This window comes from Euleptes europaea, chromosome 18 (assembly GCF_029931775.1).
Source record: "Euleptes europaea isolate rEulEur1 chromosome 18, rEulEur1.hap1, whole genome shotgun sequence".
NCBI classification, from domain to species: Eukaryota; Metazoa; Chordata; class Lepidosauria; order Squamata; family Sphaerodactylidae; genus Euleptes; species Euleptes europaea.
In genome coordinates, this window is record NC_079329.1 from 50,998 (window position 1) to 64,626 (window position 13,629).

A 13,629-nucleotide genomic window follows, 5' to 3' on the forward strand; every position below is an offset into this window, starting at 1 on the left:
GAATTTGGCTGTGGTGGGAAAGGCGTACTCCTTGCTGGGGCTCATTAGGCGAGGGATGTACGCGGCCACAGGACAGTACTGGGTTCGGTTCTGGCCACTGTGCCTCAGGTGCGGCCTGACCAATACAATGTGCAGCGGAACTATGATATCCTGTGATTTGGTTGTTATGCCTCTGATGTTGAGCCCCAAGATCGCATTAGCTATTTTTGCCGCTGCTTCACATTGGCTGCTCATATTTAACTTACGATCTACCTGTACCCCAAAATCTTGTCCGCACACACTGCTGCCCAGAAGTGTGTCCCCCGTCCCGTACGCCTGTCCCTTACTTCTGTTACCCAGATGTAGAACTCGGCACTTGTCCTTGTTGAATTGCATCCTGTTCACATTTGCTCACCTTTCCAGTGTGTTCCGATCTCCTGGAATTCTATCTCTCTCTTCTGGGGTGTTCGCTGCTCCTTCCAATTTGGAGTCATCTGCAAATTTAGTGAGTAGTCCCTCCACACCCTCATCCAGATCATTTATAAAAAAATATTGAAAAGTACTGGGCCCTGAACATAACCCTGTGGCATCCCACTGGACACCTCCCTCCGTTCAGATGGAATGCCATGGACAACCACTCTTTGAGTGCGGTTCTCCAACCAGTTCCCTATCCACCTAACTATCCTTGGGTCCAGTCCACAGTCCTCTAGTTTACCCATCAGAACATCATGGGGAACTTTGTCAAAAGCCTTACTGAAATCCAAGTAATCTACATCAACCGCATTCCCTCGATCCAGTAAGCTGGTCACTCAATCAAAGAAGGAAATGAGGTTGGTCTGGCAGGTCCTGTTGGGGACAAATCCATGCTGACTTCCCCGGATCACCAGGTTGTCCTTCAGATGCTCGCCTATTGATCTCTTTAATATCTGCTCCAGTATCTTCCCTGGGTCAAACTGACTGGCCTGTAGTTTCCTGGGTCATCCCTCCTCCCTTTTTTGAAAATTGGGATAACCTTTGCCCTCCTCCAATCTTGTTGCACGTCTCCCATCCCCCAAGAGGTCTGGAAGACAATGGACAAAGGCTCTGCAAGCTCTCTACAAAGTTCTTTGAGCACTCTCGGGTGCACACTGTCTGGCCTGGGGGATTCCAAGCATACATTTTGTTTGAGGAAAAAAGCAAGGGAGAGAGGTTAGGTGTGTGAATCCTGGCATAAGCTGTCAAAATGTGGGCCAAGACTGGCATGAGATGGTCCCTATGACCTGCTCCAGTCAACATCCTGACTTCTGCACCCTTCTCAAGGGCAGCCCCGTGTGGAGCGCGCTGCAGCCATCTAGTCTAGGTGTCACCGGGGCGTACACCACAGTGGCCAGATCTTTCCTGACCATTAAAAGCTGCAGCTGAATAACCAGTCAAGGGTGGTAAAAGGCATGTGTGGCCACGTGACCAGGACTTATCAAATTATGCATAGGGTGGGGGTGGGGAGAAACATTTTTTCCTCCCATAACTCAGGGACACCCAGTGAAGTTCCCTTCAATAGGCTCAGGATGGGGTCCCTCACACAGCTGATTGTTTACTTATGGAATCCACTGCCATAAGATACAGTGGCAGCCAGTCGCTTAAATGGCTTTAAAGGGGAACTCATCGCCTTCATTTTAATTGCTGTTTTTATGTCCCTCAGTAGAGATTAGCCCAAGTGGCTAATGGAACCTCCATGTTCTGAGGCAGTCCTCTCTGAATGCCGGTTGCTGGAGGAAACTGCAAGGAAGGGCTAGTTCCCCCATGCCCCACTTCTGGGCTTCATAGGGCCTAAAGACATAGGAACCTTCCTGAAGCAAGAGATATGGCAATGCTGCCTGCTTGACTTGCTGCCACAGCTACCAGGGCTGTTGTGGGGTGCACTGTGGCTCTGCCTCGGTTTGCCTGATTTAGGTTTGGCAGATCAGGCTCAGATACCCCCCTCCCACACACACATACTTGGTGAAGCAGGGGGGCATTGTGTGGGGGCCTAACTGCCCAAACAATGGGTGCTTGGGGCAGCCACTCAGTACGATTGTGTTTGAGAGGGCAAAAATGATCTTATCAGTGTTTGGGTCCTCCATCCGGAGTGTCTGGGCACCTAGCGCCCCCCCCCCAGAGCTTTTGATAGGCTGCGTGAGTTTCCACTGCGCCCTGCGTGCCTTTCCTTGTGGGTTTCCCTGCCCTGTCTTATATGGCAAGTGTCAGCAATAGGGTTACGGGGGGAGGGGTGAGAAATGCCTCCAGCCAGTTTGCTTCTGATCAACCTGTTGCTGGGCAAAAGGTAAGTGTTGCTGTCTTGCCAGCCTCCCCCTCGTTGGGGGCTGCAACTTTGTCTCCTGTTTGCCACCAGGGAGGCTTTCTCCGGTGAGGTATGTGGGGGTGGGAGACACCTGAATTCATGTGCAAGAGAGGTCTTGGGTTTTTATCGGGGTCATCTCTGCTGAGTGAGTTACCAAAGCCCCAGGCATGCAGTGGCTGGAGCTGCCCTCTTTCCTTCCCCGTTCGTCACATGGGGGTCTCCAACCCAGAGCAGCAGAGATCCCTGGAACGGGCTGCATCACAGAGCTCCATCGAGGAGATGGCGCTGTGCTCCTTTTGTCCTCCCTGGGCCAGGATTCCAGGTATGAGGGTGGCTGTCTTACGCAGATCAGATTGGCCTGTTGTCCCCCATATACTGCTTATGAGGGCATTAGTAGTGTGCCGCTGTGTGGTTGGTGGGTGTTAGTGGGCATGCTACGATCTGTATGGCAACACCTTTGGCTATTGTACCCTGCAAAGCAGTCTTTTGGTCACTTATTTCTGCTCTGCAGAAAGATTAGAGGCGCTGAGGTCACACCAGCATCCTGACAGTGGTAGATCCTTCAGGTTGGGCTGCCTAACTTTGATTCCTGTTATGTCTTTATTTGCATCACTAATAGCCTGTCTTTCTCTCTGAGATGCAGGGAACGTCTCTGCAAACTTTTCAGAGCAAGGGTCACTCGGTGCTGGAGTCTGGTTCCTCTCTGGCTGTTGTGTCTGTGATTTCATGTGATGGCACCAGCCTCTCAAGGACCTCTTTACCCCTTTCCGTTAGCCTTGGCAGGCTGGCGCTCAGTAGAAATGCCTCTGCCCATCTTTCTCCAGGAAATGGAGTTACAGTGTTTTTCCTTTCAAGTTCTTTGAGTATTTCCTGACCCTTCAGGGCACGATCCCTGACTTCCTTCCTTTCTTTACCTTTCCATCAGGCCAACCTGGTTTGTGTCGGCCTCTCTCCTTTCCTTTATCTATCCAGTGACAGCATTGTCTTGTACAGAATGTCTCCTCTCTCCTCTTCCTTCAGTCGGCGAATATGTTGCCTTCTGCTATATTTCATGACATGTACGGGCACTGGATCACAGGCTCATTCCTCTAGCTGGTCCTGGGGGCAGCTGTGGCTGCCCACGGGAATCAGCCAGGGCCAATCGGTGTTAAAGGAGACAGTCATGTGAGAGGAAGCACAGTGGACTTCTGTTCTGTGTGGTGCAAACTCAAGAAGAATATTTATTTCTTTATTTAAAATTCTATCATACTCTTCCAGTGGCACAGGCCAGCCTACAATAACCAATAAAAGAAAGAAAACACCAGCCACCATAATACAAAAGGATCAGCAGGTTCCATTTTCAATGAAAAGCTCTCTGGCACCATTCCAATTTTTCTGACCTTCTAAAGACGGGGCAGAAAGACCTTTGCTTAGCCTTCTTTGAGGCCACACCCATCGGGTGAGGGGAGCACCAACAGTGACACCTTGTGGATGGGCCAGAGGCAGTGAGGGCATTGGGAGAAGGAATAGCCGGACTGAAGGAAGGTGGTACAGAGGTCCATGAAGAGAGAGGGGATCCTTGGCACAAAGGGCTGAACAGATGTCCCTCCCAACAGCTTGAATAGGACTTGGAAGCATATTCCTGCACTGCTGGGAGATTCTTACATAAGCCAGTGGTCGAAATTAATGATCAGGAAACTCAAGTCTGTCGGCATTCCATTTGATTCTCTTTTAATGCTTGGGAAAGAGCAAGCATTTAGATTGTTATGTCAGCTCCTACTAGATATAGAAATGCAGACCCTCCCTAGCTAATAGACACTGTTCCCCCATGTTTCATGGTATTATTCCAGTTTATGGAGCTGCAGTTTCCTACTTGTCTTATTTGGAATCACCAGACATTCACAGAGTTTTCATGCTCGCTAGACTTAACATTCTTCCTTCAGCTATTCTACAAGGAAGATAGAAATCCCTTTTATTGATAGGCATTGTCCATGTAAGACTGGGGATCCTGAACACCTAACCCACGTGCTGTTGTACTGCCAGCTTTACATGAGGCTGAGGAATACTTATATTAAACCCCTACTGCCTAGTGATCAGAGTCTCTCAGATCAGCAGTCGGTGATGTACCTTTTATCGGACAGAAACCCCTCTGTCACCCAACAAGTAGCTAGTTTTCTCCTGTCTGCACAAAGGATTCGCAAGCAGTTTGTTCATACTTCTAAGTAATGTCATTTTAATGTAATCTGTTTTAACTGATTTCGCAAATTTTTTTATTGTTTGCTGATGTAAATGCCTAATAAAGGTAATGATGATGATGACTTGGAAGCAAACAGGAAATTCGTGCAGCTGCTGCTTGAATATTGGGGTCAGATGTACACTGGTCAAAAGAGAGGCCCACTGCAGCTTCTGAGTTACCTTCAAGGGCCATGCTGTGTGGCACGTTACAGGAATCTAATCCACTCAAGAGCTGCAGGCACACTCACCAACGTGGGGAGGCTGACCAGGTAGAGTAGGGAAGACCGTGTCCACAGAAGATGGAAGAAGGTGCCCCTAACAACAGCGCCAACCGGTTTTTCCAGCAACGAGGCCAAGCCCCTTGTAAAGCCTCCAGGGGGACATTTTAATCCAACCCTGGCAGGACAATGCCACCTGGAGTAACGCCACCTCCGTCTTGTGCTCCTCCGTGCCTGAGCATGGCAACCACACACTGCTCCAGGGCCAAGGCAACAGCTTCTGGGGGTGGCCAAAATGAGAGGTATGGCGGCTGGGCAGCATCAGTATATTGATGACCAAGCACCACATCATGCAGAGACTTCATGCTGATGTTAACATGCACTAGTAAGAGCCTCAAGGGTCATCATATTTCAGGTTCCACATACTGTTGTGCAAAAAAAAAAAAATCCAGTAAATTTTGGGTTTGGGTTTATTAGGCCAGATTTTCTTCGGTAAACCTGGAATAAGCCAAATACCCATACCAGTAAATTTCAGTATTCGGCTTATTATTTCTGGGTTTACCAAAAAATTTGTGTCCACTATTATCCATGGGGATCTTTTTCTAAGCTCCTGTGGGGGCATTTTTGGAGATAGAGTCCCCAGATTCACAGCGTGGCTGCAAGGGACTCTCCTTAGATGGTCACCAAAGTTTGGTGAACTTTAAGGGTCCAATTTTATGGGCCTGCAAAGGGGTCACCCCAATCCTCAAGGCATTTGCGAGCTGAGCTGTCTATCGGTTTTCAGGTTCAGAAGTTCAGCATTGCCGAGGACTGGCGGAAAGAGCCGATTGCCAGGCTGGTGCCTCAAAGTCTGCTGCTGCTGCTGCATTGGGGCCGGTGGGGCAGCTGCTGGGCACCCCTTGACGGAGTTGTGTCCTGTCCCCTGCCTGAGAGGTGCGGGCGCCCTGTCTAGGGGGGGTGCTAACAGCCCAGTATGTGGGGCTAGAAGCATCCCTGCCTGCCCCCATCCTCTGCAGCTCTCCCAGGTACACTTCCCTGGCCATACGCCCCATTGAATGACAAGGGGCATGGGGCCAGGAGGGCCTGGCTCGAGTCGCCCCTGTACATACATACTGCTGGGCTCTGTTGTGGGAGCCATCATTGCCAGGGCAGTTCCCTGGCAAGGGGGGAGGCTGGTGCGGACTCCCAGCCCAGGAAAGGTGGATCCCCACCCCTCTTCACCTGTCGGTGTGAGCTTGCCCCTCCTCGTTCAGCCTCTGGAGATGGGGAGCCTGTTTGGATTTTGCAAGGAGACAAGTCAGCCTCACAACATGAACTTTGCTCTGCCCCTTGTGTGTGGGTGCTGAGTGGTCCCTCCTTGGTGCAGAGTGCCCCCTTGGGGCCTCCCCCACCTCCCAAGCGCAACACTGTGCGCTCTAAGTGTGCACAGAAGAGACCTCTGAGGCAGAGCCCTGTGCTGCACACCCTACCTACTGAACTATGGGCCATCCTGGGTTGGGGTTTACGTGGTGCTGGGGGGGCAATTGGGTGTGAGGGAGGGGGGATTCATTGTGGCTGCAGTCAGCATCCTGTGCTCTTCTGGGGCTTTGGGGTGGGACTGCGTCTGTGGAGGGGCACATGGGCTTTTTCTTCCCCTGTGAGCTATGGATTGGGGGGCATTCGTAGGTTGGGGCTGCTTAGGGAGTCGACTGACTCCTGGCATGCCCCCAGGTCTGTCTCTTTCCTCACTGGCGAAGCGCCTCGTCAGCTCCCTTCGCCCTCCCCCAAGGATCGTGCTGCAAAGCAGCCTCCAACCCGTACCAGGCCTGAAGCCGGACAGAAATGGTTCAGGGTCAAATGACTAATCTAACAATGTAGCCAGTGGTGGAGCACTTCATTTGGCTGCCCCGCCAGCATGAAAACAGGAGGCAGCAGTGTGTGTGTGTGTGCGGGGGGAATGTGCCTCCTCCATTACTGCCCCCAGCATGGGAATCTCCTGCAACCACCACTGGAAAATGTGCACATGGGATAGAAATATCGAGTGTAACTGATGCAAGCTCATGAAATACGCTGTTTCCTTTTTGGATGCTCCTTGCAGGACAAATTATAGCCTCCTCACCAGTGGTTTCATGATGAAGTGTTTCCAGCCAGATGAGGTATCTTTGCACATTGCAGACTGGAAGCTGCTATTTTGGGTGGCCACAAACTCCATCAGCAAAACCGAAAAGGGAGAGCATCTGGGAGGGTGCTGTTTTCCATGTGGTGCATCTGAGATTCTGGCAGCCGTGGGGAAGGAGCACCTCTTCCTGCTGGAAAAAAACACATACAGAGATAAATGTGCTGTCAGAAATAAAAAAGGAGCAGCCCTTTTTGCACATCACGGAACCTTGGGCTTGGGGAAACAATGAACAGGGGAGGGGCTCCCCAGTAAAATGCAGTTGCAGGTGGGGTGGGGGCTGGCCTCCACCTTCCACTCCCAACAGCTGTGGGCACTTATGCCCAGTGCTCATTTGCCCAAGTCATTAAAACTTCCAGTAAACTCTCACTGGGGAAAATCTACTCAGCCAAACACACAGTCACCTACTCTCTTCACCATCAGGCCAGGAGACAACCTGGCTCCTCTTACGGCACATACACGCCCCCCCCCCCAACAGGCCAGACCATCAAAGTGACTGTCTAGGAGCCCCTGGGGTTTGTCCTCCGCACACGCCAACAGCCACTGTGCCAGACTGGGGAAAGGTGACTAGCAGAAGAGCCTCCGCAGCAACCTGCTTCTGCCTGACCCTTGGGGGGGGGGGTTCGCGTGCATGTGTATGTACATGCCCGCCATGCATCCTATACCACTCCCACATGCAAGCCCAGCACCTCTCTCCTCCAGATGTGGGTCTCCTTTCCCCTTGCCTCAAAGATGCCATCACCGCAGGACTGGCCTGTAGGGCTTTCTTGCAGTCATCCCAGTTGGGGAGGTCAGGCTGTTTTGTGGGCTTGGCCTGTGTCTGGCAGTCCATATGCCCCCGACCACACCCACTGCAGCCAGGATGGGAGGGGGAAGAAGAAGGAAAATGATGTACCGTCTGGTCACAAGCCACTTATGGCCGCCCCAGCCATGGGGTGTTCAACGCAAGAAATGAGCAGAGGCGGTTTGCCATTGCTTTCCTCTACACGGCAAACCCCGTCTTCCTCCATGGTCTCCTGTCCAAGTACTGACCCTGCTTAGCTCCAAGCCCTGGGGAGCTGGAGCCAACCTGGGCTATAAGGGCTGACCCAATAACAGGGAGACACTACTGGGCACTGGCGGGGGACAGCCGGGGGCCCATTGGCCAGATTCATGCCCACCCCTCCTGGAGACACCCCCCTTCCCCTCTGGAACATAAAGGCCAGTCCCTGGAGCAGCGGCCATCCCAAGACGCCTGCCTGTGCCCAGAGGCTGGAGTGCCTGCAAATGCTACACGGCCCTCGGGACTGAGGCGACATCTTCTCTGACCATCTGCACCCGCCAAGCTACACTTTACCAGCCCCCCCCTTCCCCTTCTCTGGTGCTTCAATCCCTGTGAGGGATTAGAGGAGAACAATTAGGGAAGGATTAGTCTGGGGGTGCCCTGCAGGGTGGTGGGCCTCAACCAAGCTGGGACCTAATCCTGACCAGGACAGCGGGCCAGAAGGAGGGGGCATGGGGCCAGGCTGAAGGAACTCTTCAGCCAACTGGGACACGGAGCCCCCCTCCCCCATCTCCCTCCCAGTCTCTGAATCAGATCCGGCTGCTCAGCGGAGAACCATCCCTGGGATCCCGTTTCCAGGACAAAGGCGGACAAAGGGGCCAGTGTTTTTGTGCCAGCTGCTCAGGCTGATCCAAACCCGATGCTCCAAGCTTGGGGTGGGGGGAGACAAAGCATTCAGCCGGAGGTCGCTGCCGGGCTGGAAGAGAAGCCGGGCCGGCGTGTGCGCGCAGGCCTGCTGACGGCCAGAGCCGCTGAGCTACTGCGCGCGATCCCGACTCCGGCCGGCCTCTCCAAAAGCTCTCCCGGCCAGCCAGAAAGAGCAGCCCGGCAGCGCTCTCCGGACCTGTTGCTTCCCCGGCAGAAGCCCGCAGAAGCCGCCCGGGGGTGGGGATGCTCGGCCCTGTGCCCAGCCGAGGGGGTGTCCCCCAGCCGGCTCCGGCGCGCCCGCGGCTCCCCCCTCTCCCAGCCAAAGGGGGAGGGCGCGTCTCCTCCTCCCCCCCCGCAGGTGGCCAGGGTCAATGCTTTACTGCTGCCCGGCAGGGTGTTTGCTTTGTGCTCCAAGGAGGCAAGCGGCCCCGGAGCCTGCCCAGGAGATGCCAGGCTGGCCTCTTGCTCTCGAGGAGGAGGCTGGTGTTGCAAGCCTGTGGCGCACCGGGGAGAGGCCCAGCAGTGGCTCCTCTGGGCAGGCCTCACCGCGGTTGTCCCGCAACGATTGTTGCTTGTGCACGCATGCCAGCCAGTCGAAAAACGCTACCCACCCCGGGGGGGAAGCTGTGATGAAGCGCCTGGCCCCCGCAGCCCTCTGTTAGCTTGGGGGGGGGGGTTGAGATGCAGGGGCCACTTGCATTCGTCAAGCGCAGCGGGCCCCTCGACTCTGCAATAGGTTTCTCTGGGCAGCCGGCGAGCCCCCGCGGAGCCCGGGCGTCTCCCCTTTGCGGGCTGGGCAGAGGGGGGCTCATGACTCCCAGGGGCCTGGCCGAGCCGAGGAGCTTGGGGGGCTCGGCCGGAGCGGCGGCTTGCCCGGCAGTCTCTCGGGGGCCATCCGCGCACTGCGCGTCCCTCCCTCCCGGGCCCTTCGAGTCAGCCGTCCCAGGCTGGCTCCGACTCGGCCTGGCGGGGAGGGGGGCCCGCAGACGGGGCGAGGCTGCAGCCGGGCTGGAGAACGCAGCGGCCGAGCGCAGGACAAGACGGGGAGGGGGGGAGAAGCCAAAAGTTGGGCCAAGCAGAGGGGCGGGCTCCGGAGGAAGGGCGGGAGGGCCGGCTCGCGCGCGGCCGAGAAGTTCGAGAGAAGGGGGGGGGCCCACAGAGGAACAAAGGGAAGGGGAGGGCGCCTGCCGACCGGAGGGGGACTACTGGGCTCCCCCGACAATGAACCAGCTGCTGCTACGCCCGCTGCTAACGGAGCCCTTGCCAGGTAAGGGGGGGGGTCTGAGCCTCCCCCCCACGCCGCCGAAACCCCTCTCTTCGACCAGTCCGGGAGGGCTGGGGCCGAGCTGCCGCCGCTTTCTCTCTCAGCCCCTCCGATCTGCGCGAACGGGGGGAGGGGCAGCAGATTGGCTGTATTACACGTTCCCCCCCCCCAAATGAAGCAAGGGCGGCGGGCAGAAGCCCCGCGTGTCGCCAGAGCCAGCAGACGCAGCAAAGTTCTGGGAGGGAGCGGCGAGGAGCCGGGGCGAGCAGAGCCGGGCTTCTCCGAGCCAAGAAGGGTCGCGAGTCCGCGGCGGCGGAGGCCCAGGCACTCTGCACATGCCTCGAGGGAAGGGGCCGCTCGCAACAGCTTCGCCTGTTCCGGAGACGGCTGTACGGGCGGCTGGGGCGGGCGGCGCCCCGGGCCTGGCGGGTGGCCCACAGCTGGGCGACAGCTGCCTGGCGGGGCAGGGGGTGGGGAGACCAAGGCGGAGACGCGGAGAGGGACGGGCCCGCCCGCTGGCGGCGCCACGCGCGGCACTCGCTGCCGCCTCTGGGGAGGGTCGACAGGGGGACTCCTTGCCAATCCTGGCCAAGGCGACCCTCGGGCTCCCCCCACACGTTGATCCGCAGGCCGTCCAGGCAGGGGCTTCCTCCCGCCCCCTTTCAGCGTGCTGAACTTTGTCTGTTTACCTGTGCGCCCCCCCTCCCCCAGAGCTAGGTGCTGTCCAGGCGGCGAAAGGGACTCTGCCCGCGGCCGTGCTAGACGCTCCCCTCGGCCACCTGCGCAGGTAAGTGCCGGCTGTTTGGACTGCCCCCTTCTCCAGCGCTGACCCCTGCCAGGCCTTCTCGCCCCTCTAGCAATTCCCGAGGAGGGCAGGTGTCCCCGCCAGGGACTCTGGGGCAGTCTGGTGCGGAGAGGAGAGGCTGTGGGGGCTTTGGAGGGGCAAGAGGTGCTGTGGCTTATGGTGTATGTGTGTGGGGGCTCCTTCCTGGTGGCCTTGACTCTCTTGTCTCTGGCATGGGTGGGGGGAGCTTTTGTGTTCCCTGCCTCCAACTCTCCATCTGGTCTGGTCTTGCTGCCCGGCTTTCCACGTCAGGCGGCTGGGCTGGGCTGTGTACAGAGGGGGGAGTGACAGGTGTGGGGCAGGATGAGAAGGAGGGGCAGGCTGCCTCACCTGGGACACTCCTGGAACTGGCCCTGGGCTCCACAGGGGTGTGTGTGTGTGGAGGTTGGCTCTTCTCGGGACCGTGCTCCAGGAGGGCTCCCCAGAGTCTCCACACTCAGTTCTCCAGGCAACCTAGAATGAAGCCATGGGGCAACCAGCATGGTGGGCTAGTTGTGGGGGGGAGGGGGCTTCCAATCCAAGAAGAGCCGGTCCTGAGAGCCCCTCATTCTACAGCTTGAGGGCTAGGCCTGGCAATGCTCCCAACTATGAACTTTGCATCTGGGGTGGAGAGTGGGGGACTGGGCAGGAAGGACAGAACCCCACACTCTGCTGGACAGGGAGAGCCGAGCCTTGAGTGAGGGGCCAGGAGAGTTCTCTCCAAGGGAGAGGGGATGTCCCTGAGACAGAGAGAGTTTCTGTTGAAACTTCTACGGAGTATTAATCACGCGCTCCCTATTCTCTCTGCCTTCCCCACCCACCTGCTCAGCTGAAGGATGAGGGTCCTCTTTGGATGCAGCCGCTTCCCGGTGCTCTGGGCTGCTCTGGCCATCTCTATGACTATTGGCTTCACCATCCAGCTCTGGGGTGTCTCCTTGCCGAAGAGGTAATGCCTCCTTTGCCCCTTTAGCTCACCCGTCGCTCTGGGGAGGCGCTCAGCAGCGCCACCCGGTGGTCTGCCAAGAGAGGGGGCAGGAGGCGGCTGAGCACCACTCCACTCTGCCCAGCCAGAGAGGCTCCTTTGCCGACCCCCTCCCGGCTCTTCTCCTCCAGGCTGCTTCCTGTTCCCTGGGCCCCTCCAGCTGAAGCCAAGGAGGTGGGGGAGGAGGAAGGCCCCCCCAGCCCGAGCCTCCCATGCCAGCCGTGCAAGCACCTGGTCTTCCTGAAGACCCACAAGACGGGCAGCAGCACCATCGTCAACCTTCTGCATCGCTTTGGGGACTCGCGGGGGCTGCGCTTTGCTCTACCAGCCCGCTACCAGTTCAGCTACCCCAACCCTTTCCAGGCACGGCGGGTCAAAGGGTGGCACCCCAAGGGACGCCCGTTCGACATTCTGTGCCACCACATGCGCTTTAATCTGCTGGAGGTGCGTGGGGGTGTGTGTGGCACTGGCTAGTGCGATGGGAGGGGAAAGATTCTGTGCAGGGGAGGCACAGAATAGGTTGCCAGTTGGAGACCCCTGAGCTCTGCACATGAAACAGGAGGTCTGGCTTGGAGTATCTTTAGCTCCTGCTCCAACCAGCACGGAGCTCCTTCCCTGTTCTTTGACCACTGCCAGTTCCAGGGGGTGGTCTGACTCCGTGCATTTCAGCCTCTGCACTTGAGGTGGGGGCGTCAAGAGCACAAGCCCCCCCCTCTCTTTGGTCAGTGAGGCTCTGCTAGATTCTGCCTGTCAGCCAGAGTACAGTCGTAGTTAGGATGTCCAGCTAGGGGCTGAGAGGCCCAGGTTCAAATCCCTGCTCTGGCAAAGGGGCTCACTGGGTAACCTTGGCCCAGACACACACTCTCAGCCTAACCTACCCCTCAGGGTTGTCGTGAAGAGTAAAATGGAGAGGAGAGAACCATGAACACTATCCGGAGGGGTAAAAATGTAGCAGAGAGATGGGTGTGTTCCGCAGGTTGCTTCCCTGCCTCTCGCGGCTGATTCCCGTGTCTCCCACCTCAGGTTCAGAAAGTGGTGCACCGGGACAGTTTCTACTTTTCCATTGTGCGAGACCCAGTGGCTTTGGCAGAGTCGGCCTTCTCTTATTACCGGGGTGTAGCACCTGCTTTCCGTCACGCTGGCACTCTTCCCGAGTTCCTGGCATCTCCATACCACTTCTACCAGCCTGGTGAACGAGGCAATCACTACGCCCGCAACCTGCTGTGGTTTGACTTTGGCCTGGATCCACCAGCAAGCCAAAGCCCAGCCTCAATCAAAGTGGCTCTTGCAGAACTGGAGCAAGTCTTTCATCTTGTGCTTCTAACAGAATACATGGACGAGTCCCTGGTTCTCTTGCGCCATGCCCTGTGTTGGACCCTGGACGATGTGGTGGCATTCCGCCACAACCTCCGCAGCCCAGAGTCTGTGTACACGCTGGAGCCCAGCAACGCTGCCCGACTGCGGGCCTGGAACTATCTCGACTGGCACCTCTACACCCACTTTAACCGCACTTTCTGGGCCCGGGTGGAGCGCTTTGGTTATGCACGCATGGCCCGAGAAACGGCTGTGCTCCAGAAGCACCGGGCACAGCTGATGGAGCATTGTTTGCAGGGAGGGGGGCCACTGGAACCCAGACACATTGCTGATGAGCACATCCGCCCGTTCCAGTTTGGACAGGCTCCAATCTTAGGCTATGCCCTGCGGCCTGGCCTGGCACCCAAAGACCAGGAAGTGTGCCAGCGCATGGTCACCCCCGAGCTCCAATACAAGGACCTTCTAGACGCCAAGCAATTTCCTGCATCCTTGCGTGGCAATGGCTCCCAGCCTGGGCCAGCGAGGTAGCCGGGATGGGCCTGTGGCATCAGTGGACAGGGGTTGCAACCTCCTCTGTGCTTGGCCCTGGTGTGGATTCTGCAGGATTCTGCCTGGCAGTGCTCTGGCAGAATTCATGTGGGCCAGGGTGCCACATCCTAACATTGTTCATGAT

The 13,629-nt window shown here is 56.8% G+C and overlaps 1 protein-coding gene across 1 annotated transcript; it reads left to right on the plus strand.

The window, feature by feature from the left end:
* Positions 1 to 11,481: 11,481 nt before the first annotated feature.
* GAL3ST4 (galactose-3-O-sulfotransferase 4) lies at positions 11,482 to 13,484 on the plus strand. Its single transcript, XM_056863406.1, has 3 exons — positions 11,482 to 11,606; positions 11,774 to 12,086; positions 12,666 to 13,484. Exons 1-3 carry the CDS (start codon positions 11,497 to 11,499, stop codon positions 13,482 to 13,484), a joined length of 1,242 nt encoding a protein of 413 aa, XP_056719384.1. The 5' UTR covers positions 11,482 to 11,496.
* Positions 13,485 to 13,629: the final 145 nt, after the last annotated feature.

Bases quoted from the DNA above. Each gene is read 5' to 3' on its own strand.
- GAL3ST4 (XM_056863406.1), top strand. From the start codon at position 11,497: ATGAGGGTCCTCTTTGGATGCAGCCGCTTCCCGGTGCTCTGGGCTGCT. The intron at 11,607-11,773 runs GTAATGCCTCCT...CTTCTCCTCCAG, and splicing joins GGTGTCTCCTTGCCGAAGAG to GCTGCTTCCTGTTCCCTGGG. The intron at 12,087-12,665 runs GTGCGTGGGGGT...CTCCCACCTCAG, and splicing joins TGCGCTTTAATCTGCTGGAG to GTTCAGAAAGTGGTGCACCG.